Source organism: Megascapheus bottae, chromosome 4 (assembly GCF_031878675.1).
Source record: "Megascapheus bottae isolate mThoBot1 chromosome 4, mThoBot2.hap1, whole genome shotgun sequence".
Classification (NCBI taxonomy): Eukaryota; Metazoa; Chordata; class Mammalia; order Rodentia; family Geomyidae; genus Megascapheus; species Megascapheus bottae.
The window spans coordinates 44,197,094-44,212,459 of NC_143512.1; the positions used below are offsets into that span (position 1 = coordinate 44,197,094).

General features: G+C 42.1%; 1 protein-coding gene and 1 long non-coding RNA gene across 2 annotated transcripts; one reads left to right on the forward strand and one right to left on the reverse strand.

Moving 5' to 3' along the window:
* Positions 1-848: 848 nt before the first annotated feature.
* On the forward strand, positions 849-8,635 carry Ccnb1 (cyclin B1). Its single transcript, XM_090331771.1, has 9 exons — positions 849-989; positions 1,411-1,581; positions 1,694-1,858; positions 3,552-3,734; positions 5,584-5,742; positions 5,918-6,154; positions 6,392-6,532; positions 7,609-7,719; positions 8,459-8,635. Exons 1-9 carry the CDS (start codon positions 969-971, stop codon positions 8,564-8,566), a joined length of 1,296 nt encoding a protein of 431 aa, XP_090187897.1. The 5' UTR covers positions 849-968; the 3' UTR covers positions 8,567-8,635.
* On the reverse strand, positions 3,977-15,349 carry LOC150064356 (uncharacterized). The gene is made up of 3 exons (XR_016535258.1): positions 15,073-15,349; positions 5,611-5,691; positions 3,977-4,675 (listed from the first exon to the last, which is right to left on the reverse strand). It is a non-coding gene; the product is annotated as an uncharacterized LOC150064356 (long non-coding RNA).
* Positions 15,350-15,366: the final 17 nt, after the last annotated feature.

The following is a 15,366-nucleotide window of genomic DNA, read 5'->3' on the forward strand; positions in this document are numbered from 1 at the left end:
TTGGTGTGCTATGCTGGTTGTAAGGAGCTGTGCCTATGAGCTAAGTCTGTACTTTCTTCTCAGTTCTGCTTTAAGCTCGAAAGTACTCTAAAATATAAAGTGCTGGTGATGGTGCATACTATTTGCTTACTAAATATATAATTTTGTATGGAAATCGTTAGTATTAATACGAATGATTTCATATGGGAAAGGGGGTACCAAAATTAAAAGCCTGTTTTTTTGTTAAGTAGCTTTTCCATTACTTTTAATTTTTAGAGTAGTTTTAGGAGTAAAGCAGGATTGAGCAGAAAGTACAGCATAAGTTTTGGTTACATGAAAGAGAAGAGGAGGGATGCTATTAATTTACTTCACTATAATAACCATTTCATGTGTCTGTACCCGATAACATCGTGTCAAATATCAACCTTAGAAGAGCTGATGGATGATCAAAGAACGCACCAATAGATGGCCAATAGATAGCCTTCTGGAAACTCTAAGATATTATTGCTGCTGCTAGGGCACAGTGTGTAAACATAAACTGAACTGGACCAAACTACTGAGTAGGCTTCCAACACTGGTAAAACGGGCTAGCCTGGACAACGCTCCCGAACTAGGAAGGGCGGGGTAGGGGGACGGGGGGGGGGGCCTATGTAAATCATCCGATTGCGCAGGCGCAGAACTAGACTGACGGACCTACTCAGCTGGAGCCCAGCCCAGGAGCTGGCTTGGCCAAGCCACGCCCCCTGACCTGGCTCCGCCCCCGAGGAGCCTCGTCGCGAGGTCGCCCTGGAAACGCATTCTGCGGGAACCAGCAGGGGCCAATGGGAAGGGAGCGAGTGCCACGAACGGACCAATGAGGAGGGAGCGGTGCGGGGTTTAAACCAGAGCCCAGTCGGCTTCTCCGGCGTGCTGAGAAGGAACGGCTGTTGGTCTGTGAGCCCCGGGGTTCTGCTTCTGCCCACCGAGCCGCTACCTGGTGAAGGGGAACCATGGCGCTCCGGGTCACCAGGGTGAGACGCCCAGGCCGAGGACTCGCCAGGGAGAGAACCGCGGCAGCCGTGCGGGGTGGGGGTGGGTGGCCTGGAGGGAGAGGGTCGCCGAGCGCGCCCGGGTGGATTCCTGGCTGGAGGCGGGGAGGGCTGGACAGGACCGGTCTCGGGTGAGGATCCGGGGGGTGGTGGGGGCCTTAGGTTGACTAGAGCTTCCCGAGAGGGGCCTGCGCTCGGAGGCCTCTAGAAGAGCCCTGCCCGGGTGCAGGCTGGCTGGGAGGGCTTCCCAGACCCTCGGTGGTGAAGCGCGGGGTTCCGGGCGGAAGCGGGTCGCGCCTCGGGACTGCGCGGAGCCGGCTCTCCTCACTTCTCCACTGTGCCCCACCTTAGTCCACCCTTGATCCAACTGGGCCAGCTCTCACAGCGCTCTTGTTTCTTTCAGAACACGAAAATTAATGTTGAAAATAAGGTCAAGGTCACCATGGCAGGCGCAAAGCGTGTGCCTGTGCCCACTGCAGCAGCTTCTAAACCCGGGCTGAGACCAAGAACTGCTCTTGGAGATATTGGTAATAAAAACAGTGAACAGCTACAGGCCAGAGTACCTCTGAAAAAGGTAACTAACTACCTTTCTGACCCAAATTCCCCGAAGAGCCTACCCTCATCCCCCACGACTTCCAGCTGTGGACCTGAATGGAAACAGTCTGTTCATTACCTTTCATCCACAGGAAGTAAAAGCTTCAGCTACTGGAAAAGTTGTTGCTAAAAAGCTACCAAAACCTCTGGCAAAGGCCCCTGTGAGTGTGCCGGAGATAGAACAAGAGCCTCAGATAGAGCCTGAACCTGAGCCTGAGCCTGTTAAAGAAGAAAAACTTTCGCCTGAACCTATTTTGGTAAACTTAATCTTACCGTTTTCAGTCTTACCGTTTTCAGTCTGTTTCTTTCTCCCCATTTCACTGTTTTAATAAGTAGTAATAACAGTACTACTTATTGAGTGCTTAGCATAAGGTAGGCCCTGCTAAATAATGGACCTTGAGGTGTATTAACTCAATGTATGTACCTTTCAGATAATGGCTAAGGGAAATCTTAAGTGAGTGTCAACAAAGTGACTGAGACCCTAAGACACTCAAGCCCTAATTATCTTGTTTCAAAACCTATGCTGCCCTTTTTTTTTTTTGCTAGTCCTAAGGCTGGAACTCAAAACCTGGGTCCCTGAGCTTCTTTTGCTCAGGGCTAGCACTCTACCACTTAAGCCACAGTGCCACTTCCTGCATTTTCTGTTTATGTGGTACTGAAGAATACCCAGTGCAAGCACTCTACCACTAAGCTACATTCCCAGCCCAAAGCACAAGTTTTGCTGTTTTGCCCAGGATGGCCCCAAAGTCATTTGTCTTGCTGGGGCTTCAGACCTATGCCACCATTGGCCTGCTTCCACCCCCCAGACTGGATGCTTTTAATTGCTTTTTTTAATATTGTCACCTTTGTAGATATTAAATAGGAGCTGTTATATATATTGGGGGTGCGGTCCCAAGATTCTTTCCTCCCTAAGGTGGTCACTAATGAGACTGTGAAAAAGAGAAAGAAAATACAGCTTTTCAGAAACAAGATAAAAGGATCAAATATCAAAATCTAAGTAAATTTTTGACTTCTGTTAGAGGACTTGATTAGCATGCACAATATCCTGGTTCTGCCTCCCTCGCTGAAACAACTAGAAAATAAAGACCTTAAATGTATATATGAACTACATTCTGAACCTGGGTCCACCAGCTGGGATGGATATTGAACTCAGGCCTTACATATATATACTAGGCAAACTACCACCAGGCTACATCCTCATCCCTTGCTTTTTGTTTTCAATGTAGCCCAGGCTAGTAAACTCCTGATTGCTGGGATTACAGGCTTCTACCGACCTGACCAGCCTTTTCCCGTTCCTACTACTTTGTTGAAAGTCCTATAAATTCTAGCCTCTGCTTTCCTACTTACTGAGGAATGTCTTCCCCACTCTCATTTATAACAGTTCTACAAATGACTCCTAAAGCTTTTTCTCACTTCCCTATCTCACCCCTGCTCCCAAAATCGATCTTAGATTCTTTTGTCTACTAAATTCAAAGCCTCTTGAAGATGCCTCAAAGTCAGCACCTAGCACAAAATTTAACTTCAAGGTACTCAATAAAAGATACTTAATAAAATGTTAGAATAGTGAAGTCAAGGGAACTTGAAGGAAATAGTCCTACCTACATAAAGTAAGTTTGTCCTTAAGCGAGAACTTGTATTTTTAGTAGTGAATGAGAAAAAAATTGGCTTTTTGAGAGGAGGCTGAACATGGGGACTTGTCATTCATTTGGATCAGTGTCACCTGATGCTGATAAACAGCTTCATTACTTAACCAAGTTTCCTCTGGAAGGAAAGTCTACAATATGAATATACTTTCCTCTGTCTTTAGCCCTGAGTTCAAGCTCCAGGACTGGCAAAAAAAAAAAAAAATGTAATTTACTTTTTTTTTTCTTTTAGCAAAGTTGTTGAGTTTGTGTTCCAATAATAATCTGACCTCCATTGCCAAACTATAAATTGTTCTCTTGTTTTAAGGTTGATACTCCCTCTCCAAGTCCAATGGAAACATCTGGATGTGCGCCTGCAGAAGAATATTTGTGTCAGGCTTTCTCTGATGTAATACTTGCAGTGAATGATGTGGATGCAGAAGATGGAGCTGATCCAAATCTTTGTAGTCAATATGTAAAAGATATTTATGCTTATCTAAGACAACTTGAGGTCAGTATTATCATTAAAGCCTATTCTAAATTATAACTCACTCTGATGAAGGTATATATACAGATATTATACATATCTATATTACATACAATTATATTTTGTTGGTGGTGGTTGTCTTGGGGCTTAAACTTTGGGCCTTGGCACTATCCCTGAGCTCTTTAGCTCAAGGCTACCGCCCTACCCCTTGAGCCACAGGGCCACTTCCCATTTTCTAATGATTAATTAGAGATAAGAGACTCACATTCTTTAGTGCCCAGATGGCTTTGAACTCCAATCTCAGATATCAGCCTCCTGTGTAGCTAGATTACAGGCTGGAGCCACCAAGCCTGACACCTTGAAAGATATATTTGTGGCTGACAGTGTAGTAGCTCAAGTGGCAGAGTTCTTGCTAGGCCCTGGGTTTCATCACCAGACTTTAAAAAGATAGAAAGAAAGAAAGAGAGAGAGAAAGAAGGAAAGGAACAGAAAATGGGCTGCCAAAAGTTGACCCTTGTAATTCTAGCTACTTGGAAGCCTGAGAGCTAAAGATCATTATTTGAAGCTAACCCTGGGCAGGAAAGTCCATGGGACTCTTTACCTCCAGGTAACGAGCAAAAAGCAAGAAGTAGAGCTGTGGCTCAGATGATAAAAGTGCTGGTGGTGCCCATATATAAATCCCAATTACTTAGGAAGCAGAAGCATGCAGAAAAGCAAGTTTAATACCAGCCGGGGGAGAGGGGGGGAATAGAGCTAAACTTAGTCGCTTAAACAAAAAGAAGAGAGGACCAGGAGTCATGGCTCAGGTGTAAAAGTGCCTGCCTGACTTGAACACTGAGTTCAAGTCCAGAGTACAGAAGAAAGCAAGACTTTTTTTTAAAGGCCTAGGGACATAGTTTAGATAGTAGCATACTTGCCTAGAATGTGCAAGACTTCAAGAATGTGCAAGAGTTCAATCCCCAGTACTGGAAAAAAAATTAACAGAATTCTGTTTTAGAATCAGAGCTTTGTTTTTTTGTTTGTGGGTTTTTTTTTTTTTTTTTTTTTTTTTTGGTCAGTCATGGGGCTTGAAGTAAGTGCGGTTATTGTGCTCTTTTGCTCTAGGCTAGACCTCTACAACTTTGAGCCACAGCTCCCCACTTCCTGTTTTCTAGTGGTTCATTGGAGATAGTCACTCTGACTGTACTGCCAGGGCTAGCTTTGAACTACTGTACTGCCAGGGCTGGCTTTGAACTACGATTCTCAGATCTCAAGATTACAGGCATGATCCACCAGCACCTATCAAGGCAGGGTTTTGTTTTTGTTTCATTTTGTTTTTATGTAGTGCAGGCTTGCCTGGAACTTGTAATCCTCCAGTTTCAGCCTTCCGAATGCTGATATAATAAAGGAGTGTTTACCATACTTAGCTTATTAAAGGTCTTTTCTATCAACATTTCATAGTAATTCAAGTCAGTAGCATTTTATAACAATTGATTACGTTATTCAGGAAATACTAAAAATATCTTAGCTGGAAACAGGTAATTTCCCAAACAAACTCTAATACCCAGAGCTATTCTATGAAAAATGCCCTTTGTAAGCCACATGCTATGGTAGCTCCCAACTGAAATCTCAATTACTTAGGAGGCTGAGGTCTGAAGATCGTGGTTCAAAGCCAGCATAGGCAGAAAGTTCCCCATGAGACTCTTTATCTCCAATTAACCACTCAAAAATCAGAAGTGCTACTGTGGCTGAAGTGGTAGAGCTCTAGAGTTGAGTTCAAAGAGGCTCAGGGACAGTGCCCAATCCCTGAGTTCAAGCCCCACAACTGACAGAAAAATGTCCTTTCTGGACATTGAGTCATGTTTCTAAGGATGATTGGCATTTTCTTTTACAGGAAGAACAGTCTGTCAGACCAAAATACCTTCTGGGTCGGGAAGTCACTGGAAACATGAGAGCCATCCTGATTGACTGGCTAGTTCAGGTTCAGATGAAATTCCGGTTGCTGCAAGAAACCATGTACATGACTGTTTCCATTATTGATAGATTCATGCAGGTAAGACATAATTTGGTGATTCATTCCTGGGTCTTAGATGAATCAAGATACACTTGTCTGGGAAGATTAGGTGCCATTGATTGAGATTTTGCTGTGCAAGTTTTTCACCTTTCTTTGTAGTTCTGTGTCTCCTTTTCAAATATTTATTATTCTACAACTGAAACTCCTGTTACAGAATAATTGTGTGCCCAAGAAAATGCTGCAGCTGGTTGGTGTCACTGCCATGTTTATTGCAAGCAAATATGAAGAAATGTATCCTCCGGAAATTGGAGATTTTGCTTTTGTGACTAACAATACTTACACTAAGCACCAAATCAGACAGATGGAAATGAAGATTCTAAGAGCTTTGAACTTTAGCCTGGGCCGCCCTCTACCCCTGCACTTCCTTCGTAGAGCATCGAAAATTGGAGAGGTACACCTGTCTTAAACATTTGGTATGGCATTTTTGGGAATGTTACTGCTTACCTACTTTAAATACCTAGCCACATAAAGAAGGATAAAGATGTACTTCCATTTGGGCTGCATTGCAGTGTGGTTATCAAAGTCTCCATAGGCGGATACATTTGAGACAAACATTTGCAGTTACAGATAGGAGTATGCCACTGTAAATTCTCTGAAAGAAGCTCAGTGACATCTGGTTTTGTTGCAGGTTGATGTTGAACAGCATACATTGGCCAAATACCTGATGGAACTGACTATGTTGGACTATGAAATGGTGCACTTTCCTCCTTCTCAAATTGCAGCAGGAGCTTTTTGCTTAGCACTGAAAATTCTAGATAATGGTGAATGGGTAAGCTATCACATAGAATTTAACCAGTTTTTAAATTGTAAATGACATTGGAATATAGAACTATTTTTTTTTTGTCTCTGAGCTCTTTCAGCTCCAGGCAAGTGCTCTACCACTTGAGCCACAGCACCACTTCTGGTTTTCTGGTGGTTAATTGGAGATAAGAGTCTCACAGACTTTTCTGCCCAGGCTGGCTTTGAACCCTAATCCTCAAATGTCAGCCTCCTAAGTAGCTTGGATTGCAGGAGTGAGCCACCTGCACCCAGCTGGAAGATAGAACTTTGAATAGAGATTAATAAAGAAAATCTTTGTAATGCCATCTTACAGTGATATTTCTTTACCTAATTTAATGTTTTACTCCTTTTTTTTTTGGTGGGTATTGGGCTTGAACTCAGCCTCGGCACTGTCCTTGAGCTCTTCAACTCAAGGCTACCACCCTACCCTTGAGCCACAGCCCCACTTCCTGTTTTCTGGAAGTTAATTGGAGATAAGAGTCTCAGGTCCTTTAGTGTCCTTTTGTGCCTGGGTTGGCTTTGAACCTTGATCCTCAGATCTCAGCCTCCTGAGTAGCTAGATTACAGGCAAGAGCCACCACACCCAGCTAATGTTTACTCCTTTAAGAATGGCAGAACAGCTATTCTTCACTGCTTTAAAAATTCCTTGTCAGGGGCCAGGAGTTTGGCCTAGTGGTAGAGTGCTTGCCTAGCATGCACGAAGACCCGGGTTCGATGAAGTGGTGCTGTGGCTCAAGTGGTAGAGCCCTATTCTTGAGAAAATCCAGGGACAGTGCTCAGGCCCTGAGCTCATTCCCAGGACTAGCAAAAAAAAAAAAAAAAATTCCTTGTCAAATAACCTAAGAAGTTCATTTCATAGTCATTGAGCAAATATTTATATTCTATGTGCCAGAGTCTAAAGTACAATTACGAAGGAGAAAGTTGCCTTCAAGGAAGTTTAGAATGGACAAACTTGTGGTTAAAATAGTGTGGTTTGAACACAGGTTCCTACAGAAAGCAGATAATGGAAGTTTCTTTCCTAAGCTTATCTTACATTTCAAATCTAACTGAATTTGTCTTCCTTAGACACCAACTCTACAGCATTACCTGTCATACACTGAGGACTCTCTTCTTCTTGTGATGCAGCACCTGGCGAAGAACATAGTCCTGATGAATCAGGGGCTCACAAAGCACATGGTGAGTCCAGTTAATGCCATTGTAAAATGCTGAATCAGTCATCAGGCCTGTAGCTGCAGTTCATTTGTAAGGATGAGGTCTTGATTATCTATCCAATCATGTCAGACTGATGCAGAATTCCAGGACTCCTATTGATTTGGCCTCCTGAGTTAGCTGAGACTACAGGCTCATGACACTAGAGCTGGTTTTAATAGTTTGGGCTTTTTTTAAAGATGAGAAGGGCAGGTATGGAGAGAGAGAGATTTTGGCGCTGCTGATTGTACCCAGGACATATCTTACCACTGAGCCACACCCTCAGCCCAAGAAGTTGTTTATGAGTCTACTGTTGGATCTTTGGGGCTGTGGAAAAGTAGGGAGCAAGGGGATGTTGTCAGTTGTGGGGTTTGAGCTCAGGACTTGGACTTTACAGCACCACTTGCAGTTTTCTGGTGGAGACTGGAGATAAGTCTTTTATGGACTTTCCTGCCCAGACTGGCTTTGAACCACAATCATCTGATCTTAGCCTCCCGATTAGCTGGGAGATGGAATTAGCCATCAGTAACCAGCTTGGAAATACGAAAATATTTTGAGACATGACTTCATCCTATAGTTCAGTCCTGGCTCAGACTTTGAATTCTCCTGCTTCAGATTCCTGAGTTACTGGGATTATCGACATCTGCTCCCATGTTCTGGTACACTGTAGAATCTTATGACTGTTAGTGCTTTTTATTTAATTATTGTGGTTTTTCTTCTCTTTCAGACAATCAAAAACAAGTATGCTACATCTAGGCATGCTAACATCAGCATTCTACCACAGCTGAATTCTACACTAGTTCAAGACTTAGCCAAGGCTGTGACAAAGGTGTAACTTGAGTTGGAGTACTATAATAATAGATGCAAATAAAATTGGCACCATGTGCTGTCTGTACATACTATACTACATTGACTGGATTTTTAATGAACATTGTGGCCATTTTTACTTTTAATAGCCTAACTCATTTGAATATTGTTACTTTCTATTCTGGGGTAACCTTTAAGTCATAGTAAAAGGGTAATTTTTTTAAAATCTTTTCGTTTTTTATGCTGCTTTTGTGTTACCAGGGACTCCAACTAATGTATATAATTGTCACTTACATGTTTATATACACGGCTGTTTTTAATGTACCTGGATTTTTTTAATATGGTAAAGATAGATATGATGAGCAAAGTCATTTTGGAGACCTTATCTATTTCTGTTTTTCAGACAAAGCCTGCTACTTCATCCCTAGTTCTCTTTGTGTTTTTTCAAGAGCTTGCTGCTCTGTTTCTGTTTTCACCACTTTGTTGAGCTATCAACTTACCTTTTTTTTAACCTTAATAAAAATCCAGTTTTCATTTTATATGTTTTTGTTTATTGGTTAGGAGACTAAAACAGGATGTTAATAACAAAGTTAATTTGCCCAACTTTTCTGAATCCTATCCGCTTAAAGGATATTGACAGATTAATATGCATCTAGTTTGCCTCTCCTCTCTAAACATCCATGTATGTAAGTTGCTGTGGAGAGTTTAATGAGTCCATATGATACACAGCAATTTTCTTTCCAACGTGTAGTCCTTTCTATATTTATGTATCATACTATGGATGTATTGTACATAATGTACACAGCTATTGCCCTCTTGACATTCAGATTACATTTGTCCATTGCCCATATAATTCTGGTTAAAGATTATACCTTATTTGTTTGTTTGTTTGGTGGGTCATGGGGCTTGAACTGGCCTGGGCAATGTTGCTAAGCTCTTCAGCTCAAGGCTACTGCCCTACCCCTGGGCCAAGCCCCACTTCCCATTTTCTAGAGATTAATTGGAGATAAAAGAGTCTTGGGTCCTTTTGTGCCAGGCTGGTTTTGAGCCTTGATCCTCAGATCTCAGCCTCCTGAGTAGCTGGGAATTACAGGTGTGAGGTACTGCCCAGCTAATGCCCAGTTTATACCGTGTTTGTTAAAGTGGTAGATTTCCCAAAGTGTATGTATTCAGGCAGAGTCAGATGACTTTCTCAGTGTTGTCAGCTGTGTACACAAGTGTTTTTCTCTGCATCTTTGTTAAACCTAAAATTATTCTGTCTTAAATCTTTGTGAATATAACTAAGCAACAACTACTCATTTGTTGTTTTAATTTATACTCCCACCTGTACAATCTATGTTACCCTAAGTTAAATAAATGGTTGGTCTTAAAAGTATAAAAGGATTTCCCAATTTGTCATTTGTCCATGGACTATTCTTTTTTATTTTTTTTCCTGGAGACTTATGAGCCTGAGTAGCTCAGGCTGGCTGACCTTTTTGCCATGTATTACCAAATCTGTTTTGTTGTTTCTGTATTTTTCAGTCTTGACCTTAAAATCCTAGTCCCAAATTATAAAACTTATTTTGGCCAGACCTGAGGTGTGAACTCAGAGTCTGGTCTCTGTCCCTGAGCCTCTGAGTAGTAGAAGAGGCCACTTCTGGTGTCTTCTAAGTAGTTTATTAGAGATAAGAGTCTTAAGTCCTTTCCTGCCTTTCCTGCCCAGGCTGGCTTTGAACCACGATCCTCGCATCACCTGGCCTGGCATGCTTCTGCCTCTTTGAGTAGCCAGGATTTCAGGAATTCACTGCCATCCCCAACCACAATGCCTACTTTCCAAATGCAAACTAAAGTAATCCTTTTTATCCATTAGATCCCCATCCTTACATTCAACAATCATGGATACAACCAACTCAACTTCAGATTAAAATATAAAAGGGCAGTAGCAGTACATAGGCTTCTTGTTACATTTACATTTCCCTAACCAAGACACACTTAACAGTTACTTAGAAAACATGTTAGGAATTATAAGCTAAACATTTAAGGTACACAAGGATACTTAGCCTGTTTGCCAAAAAAAATTTTTATTTTGATGGAATTGGGCTTTGAACTCAGGGCCTCATTGTTCATTTATATGGGACAATAACATTTGAGCTACATCTCCAGCCTGTTATTTTGCTTGCTATTTTTTATAGATAAAAATGGGGGGAGGCCTGGTCTGACTCAAACCTCACTCTCCTGAATAATTAAGATTACTGACACAGGGCCAGGAGTTGGCCTAGTGGTAGAGTGCTTGCCTAGCATGCACAAAGACCTGGGTTAAATTTCTTGGTACCACATACATAGAAAGAAGCTGGGAGTGGTGCTACGGCACAAGTGGTAGAGCTCTAGCCTTGAGGAAGTCCAAGGACAGTGCTCAGGGCCGAAGCTCAAGCCCAGGACTTCCCCCCCCCCAAAAAAAAAAGATACATCCTTTATGTTTTACATGGGGAACTAGAGTGAATTTTAGTAGTCAACATCCAAAACTAGTGTCCCAATGATCCTGAAGAAATAGTATAATCTGGGTTGGTTTTTTTTTTTTTTTAAAGAATTTATTAACATTGATTTTTACATATTTCAAATGACATGTTTAACAAACGAGTATTCAAGAAGGGAATCTCTATACAATTACTGGCACTTAGTTTTTAGAACATAATCAAAGTTAGGCTAAGGGTTTGTATATCATAGATACATATTGATCTATGTAATAAAACATGTCTATAGAGTCATAGGTTTTTATGTCTATGTAGTTGTGTTTATACTTCCAATACCATGTCCATAACACTGGGTATGCAAATATTGAGTCCCTACTCTTGTACTCTTTGGATCTAATAGCCACATATTAAGAATACCATGCACCTTTTCCTTTGGTCTTGACATGTCTCAACATGATTCACTCTAGATTCATCCACTTCTCTGCAAATGCCATTATTTTATCTTGTCTGTTGGCTATGTAGAATTCCATTGTGTGTGTGTGTGTGTGTGTGTGTGTGTGTGTGTGTGTGTGTGTGTGTGTGTGTATAAATATATATATACCACATTTTCTGTATCCATTCATCTGCAATAGGGCATCTGGATTGTTTCCATCGCCTGACTATTGTGAATAGTGCAGAGATGAACATAGCTGAGCAAGTGTCCTTATCATATCTTGGGTTATGATGTTCAGGGTAGATGCCCAGAAGTGGTATGGCGGGATCGTAGGGAAGGTCAATTTTCAGTTCTTTAAGAAACCTTTTAGACATCTTTTTTGGCCATTTTTTAAAATTTTACTGGAGATTTGGCTATAAACTATCTTTTTTAAACTGTTCATGATTTTTTTTGTAGTGACTATGGGTGGTTATATGTATGTATGTCCCTGCATGCCAATAGTAGAGATTGAAGTTGACCTGGGGTGCTGCCTGCCTCTTAGGGGTTATTTTGTTTTTGTTTTTGTTTTCCATTTTTTTGTTTATGTGGTACCAAGGAATCAAACCCAGGGCTTCCTGCATTCTAAGCAAGCACTTTACCACTAGACCATGCTCCCGTATAAAGTGCAATTTTATTGTTAACATTAAGGTATTGTACAGAAAGGTTTGACCATTTTGGAAGTCAATTAATGAGTACCTTTTTTCTTTCTTTCAGTCTTGGGGATTGTAGTCTGGGCCTGGGCTCTGTCCTTGAGCTCTTCAGCTCAAGACTACCGCTCTATTCCTTGAGCCACAGTGCCACCTCCAGTTTTCTAGTAGTTAATTGTCTCACAGACTTTAGTGCCCAGGCTGGCTTTGAAATGCAATCCTCAGATTCCAGCCGCCTAAGTAGTTAGGATCACAGCCACCGCATCCAACTTGAGTACATTTCTTTTTTCAGACAGTGTCACCTCTTCCTTTGTTTTCTTCAGTTTGTATACTAAGCATTACTCAAAAGTATTCTGATAATTCTGAGAGTTGTCAGTTTTTTATTATATAACTAACTTTAATCCCTTTTATTTAAGAAATCAAGATAGGAAACAGCTGTTCCAGTAAATCTATCCATTCTGGAAAATAGTCACTCCTCCCTATCCTTCCAGCATACGCATGGGAGCCTGTAGCCAGCAGGGTGAGTTTGCTGCTTAGCTTTTTGCTCAAGGCTGGTGATCTACCACTTGAACTATTTCACCACTTCTGGCTTTTTGCTTATTAATTGGAGATCGTGGGCTTGAACTCAGGGTCTAGGCACTATCTCTGGCATTTTACTGCTTAAGTGACAGTTCCACTTACCAGCTTTCTAGTTATTAATTAAAGGGTCTCACAGACTTTTCTACCCATGCTGGCTTTGACTTGCAATACTCAAGTCTCAGCCTTCTAAGTAGTTAGGATTATAAGCATGAGCCATGAACAACTAAATGAACCTATTCCTTTCAAATGGATACTCAGTCATTTATGACAGAATCCTAATTTAACAAAAGACCATTCTTGTTATCTCTGGGCCCACCTGATAAAAATGTAACAACAGGGGCAGGGAGTTTAGCCTAGTGGTAGAGTGCTTTCCTAGCATGCACAAAGACGGGGGTTTGATTCCTTGATACCACATACACAGAAAAAGCCAGAAGTGGTGCTATGGCTCAAATGCTAGAGTGCTAACATTGAGGAAAGCCCAAGGACAGTGCTCAGGCCCTGAGTTCATACTCCAGAACTGGCCAAAAATGAAAAAAGTGTAACACCAAAAAAATCATTGAAGCAGAGGCTGGGTATGTGGTTTGGTAGTAGAGTGCTTCCTTAGCATGCATGAAGGCGCTGGATTTGATTCCACAATACCACATAAACAACAACAACAAAAAAATTTAAATGACTGGAGCACACCAAGCATTATAACAAATAAGAACACTTAGGCAAACTAACCCAACAACTTTTTCACCATCAGTAACAGTCCATCCATATTGCACCTATTATTAGATGTGTTCATATCCTCTGTACTGTCCTTTGTTTTTTAAACAAAAAATAGTCATATGTGTGTCTGTGTGTGTTTGTCCTAAAGCTTAAACTCATAGCCTGAGAACTGCCCCTGAACACTTTTTTCTGAAGGCTAGTGTTCTATCACTTGAGCCATAGCTATACTAATGGCTTTTTTTTTTAAGTGGTCATTGGAGATGAGAGTCCATAGACTTTCCTGCCTAGGCTGGAAACCATGATATTCAGGTTTCAGCCTCTTGAGTTGCTAGGATTACAGGCTTTAACCGCTGGCACCTAGCTTAATCAGTTTGCTCACATTTTGCATCTTTTTTTTTGTTTTTAACATCTACATTACCTTTCCATTTACTACACATGCACTCAATAGTTGGTTGCTGCAACAAAGTCACGGGCTACATCTCTTACATGTTGACTTTTAATCAGTTTTATGTGGAACAAATGGAGTTTTGCTTGGTATCTACATCAGTGTGGAGTGCAATCATTTTCTGATACTCAGTGACCAGGCTGAGACTTTCTCCCTTTTGAAGAACTTCAGTGGTTCACTTTATTTATAAAAATGAAACTAAAGGGGATAAAAAAAGATAAGTTCCATGTGGTAAACTTAACGTTTTTTTCCATCCTTGTGCACGTTTTGAGTTTTAACTTGTGTGTGTGTGTGTGTGTGTGTGTGTGTGTGTGTGTGTGTGTGTGTGTCCTGGGATTTTTTTCTAAGGGCCTGAGTGCTTTTGTGCCTTCTACCCCTTTGAGCTTCAGATCTTTGATAGTTAACTGGAGATAAGAGTCTCACAGATTTTCCTGCCTGGGCTGGCTTTGAACTTCGATTCCCAGATCTTAGTCTCCCCAGTAGCTGAATTACAGGCATGAACCACCAGCACTAGGCAAATTTTAACACCTTCACAACGCCTTCTCAGAACTGACTCTACCCCTGCACCCCCCAAGTTCCCACGATCCACATAATGTGACCTATATGACTGGCCCCTAAGATTGTGTTTAAATTCCACTCACACCTGTTCATGACTGCTGTCTCCACTCCTGACTGGAGTAGCCCAGCAGGTCTATCCCCCAAGAAAGCCCATACTGGTTGCATCTAGCTGGAGGAAAGTAAGATTTTTTCAGGCATCCTGTTCAGTTTCAAGCTGCCTAGGGCAAAGGCAGGTTCCCTTACCTGGACTAACTAATGAAAACAAAAACACAAGCAAAATCCCCACAAATCTGGCATTGTTATGTACAGTCCCACCCCCAAACCCTACTTCAAAGCTCAACTGTAACCTGCAGAGTCACAAAGCAGGCACTAGGGAGCACCCAATTCTCAGGGCAGAGCCAGGCAAAGTACCAACTCAAGAATTCAAAGGAAGCAGAGATGGCCACAGTGGAAATCTGGGACTCCAGTTGCCTCACAACTGGAAACCTCGAGGAGTCTCATTCTGAGGTGTTCCAAACAAAAACATTCTAGTGGTTAGGGGTGCAGTTCAGTGGCAAAAACGCTTGCTAGCACGCTCGCGGCCCTGGGTTCGATTCCCCCACACTGCATGAATAAACGTCTTCTACACAACATGAAAATGTGTGACTTTCGCACTTCGTCGGGCATACCTACCTTTCGTGGCCACGAGGTACCCAGGTGGGTCGGTAGCAGCTGTGCAGTGCGCCCAGAGCCAAGCACCAAGGCGGAATGGCCTCTTGCAAACTGTATCCCAGGATAGAGATGGAGTTAAGCTGAAGTTCTTGAGGTGTGTGCGGCGACTGGGCATCCAGCCAAGGACCTTGGCCGCATTAAGCAGGCGGTCTGTCCCTGAGCAACACCCAGAGTCCATTTAGTTCTTTGAACTTTACTGCAAGTGCAAAAGGTGCTTTCCAGCTGGGCCTGGAGAGGAGGCAGAGTCGTAACTAT

Excerpts from the sequence above, each read along its gene's own strand:
- Ccnb1 (XM_090331771.1), top strand. The coding sequence starts at position 969 with ATGGCGCTCCGGGTCACCAGG. Across the intron at positions 990-1,410 it reads TGGCGCTCCGGGTCACCAGG|AACACGAAAATTAATGTTGA; the intron begins GTGAGACGCCCA and ends TGTTTCTTTCAG. Across the intron at positions 1,859-3,551 it reads TTTCGCCTGAACCTATTTTG|GTTGATACTCCCTCTCCAAG; the intron begins GTAAACTTAATC and ends TCTTGTTTTAAG.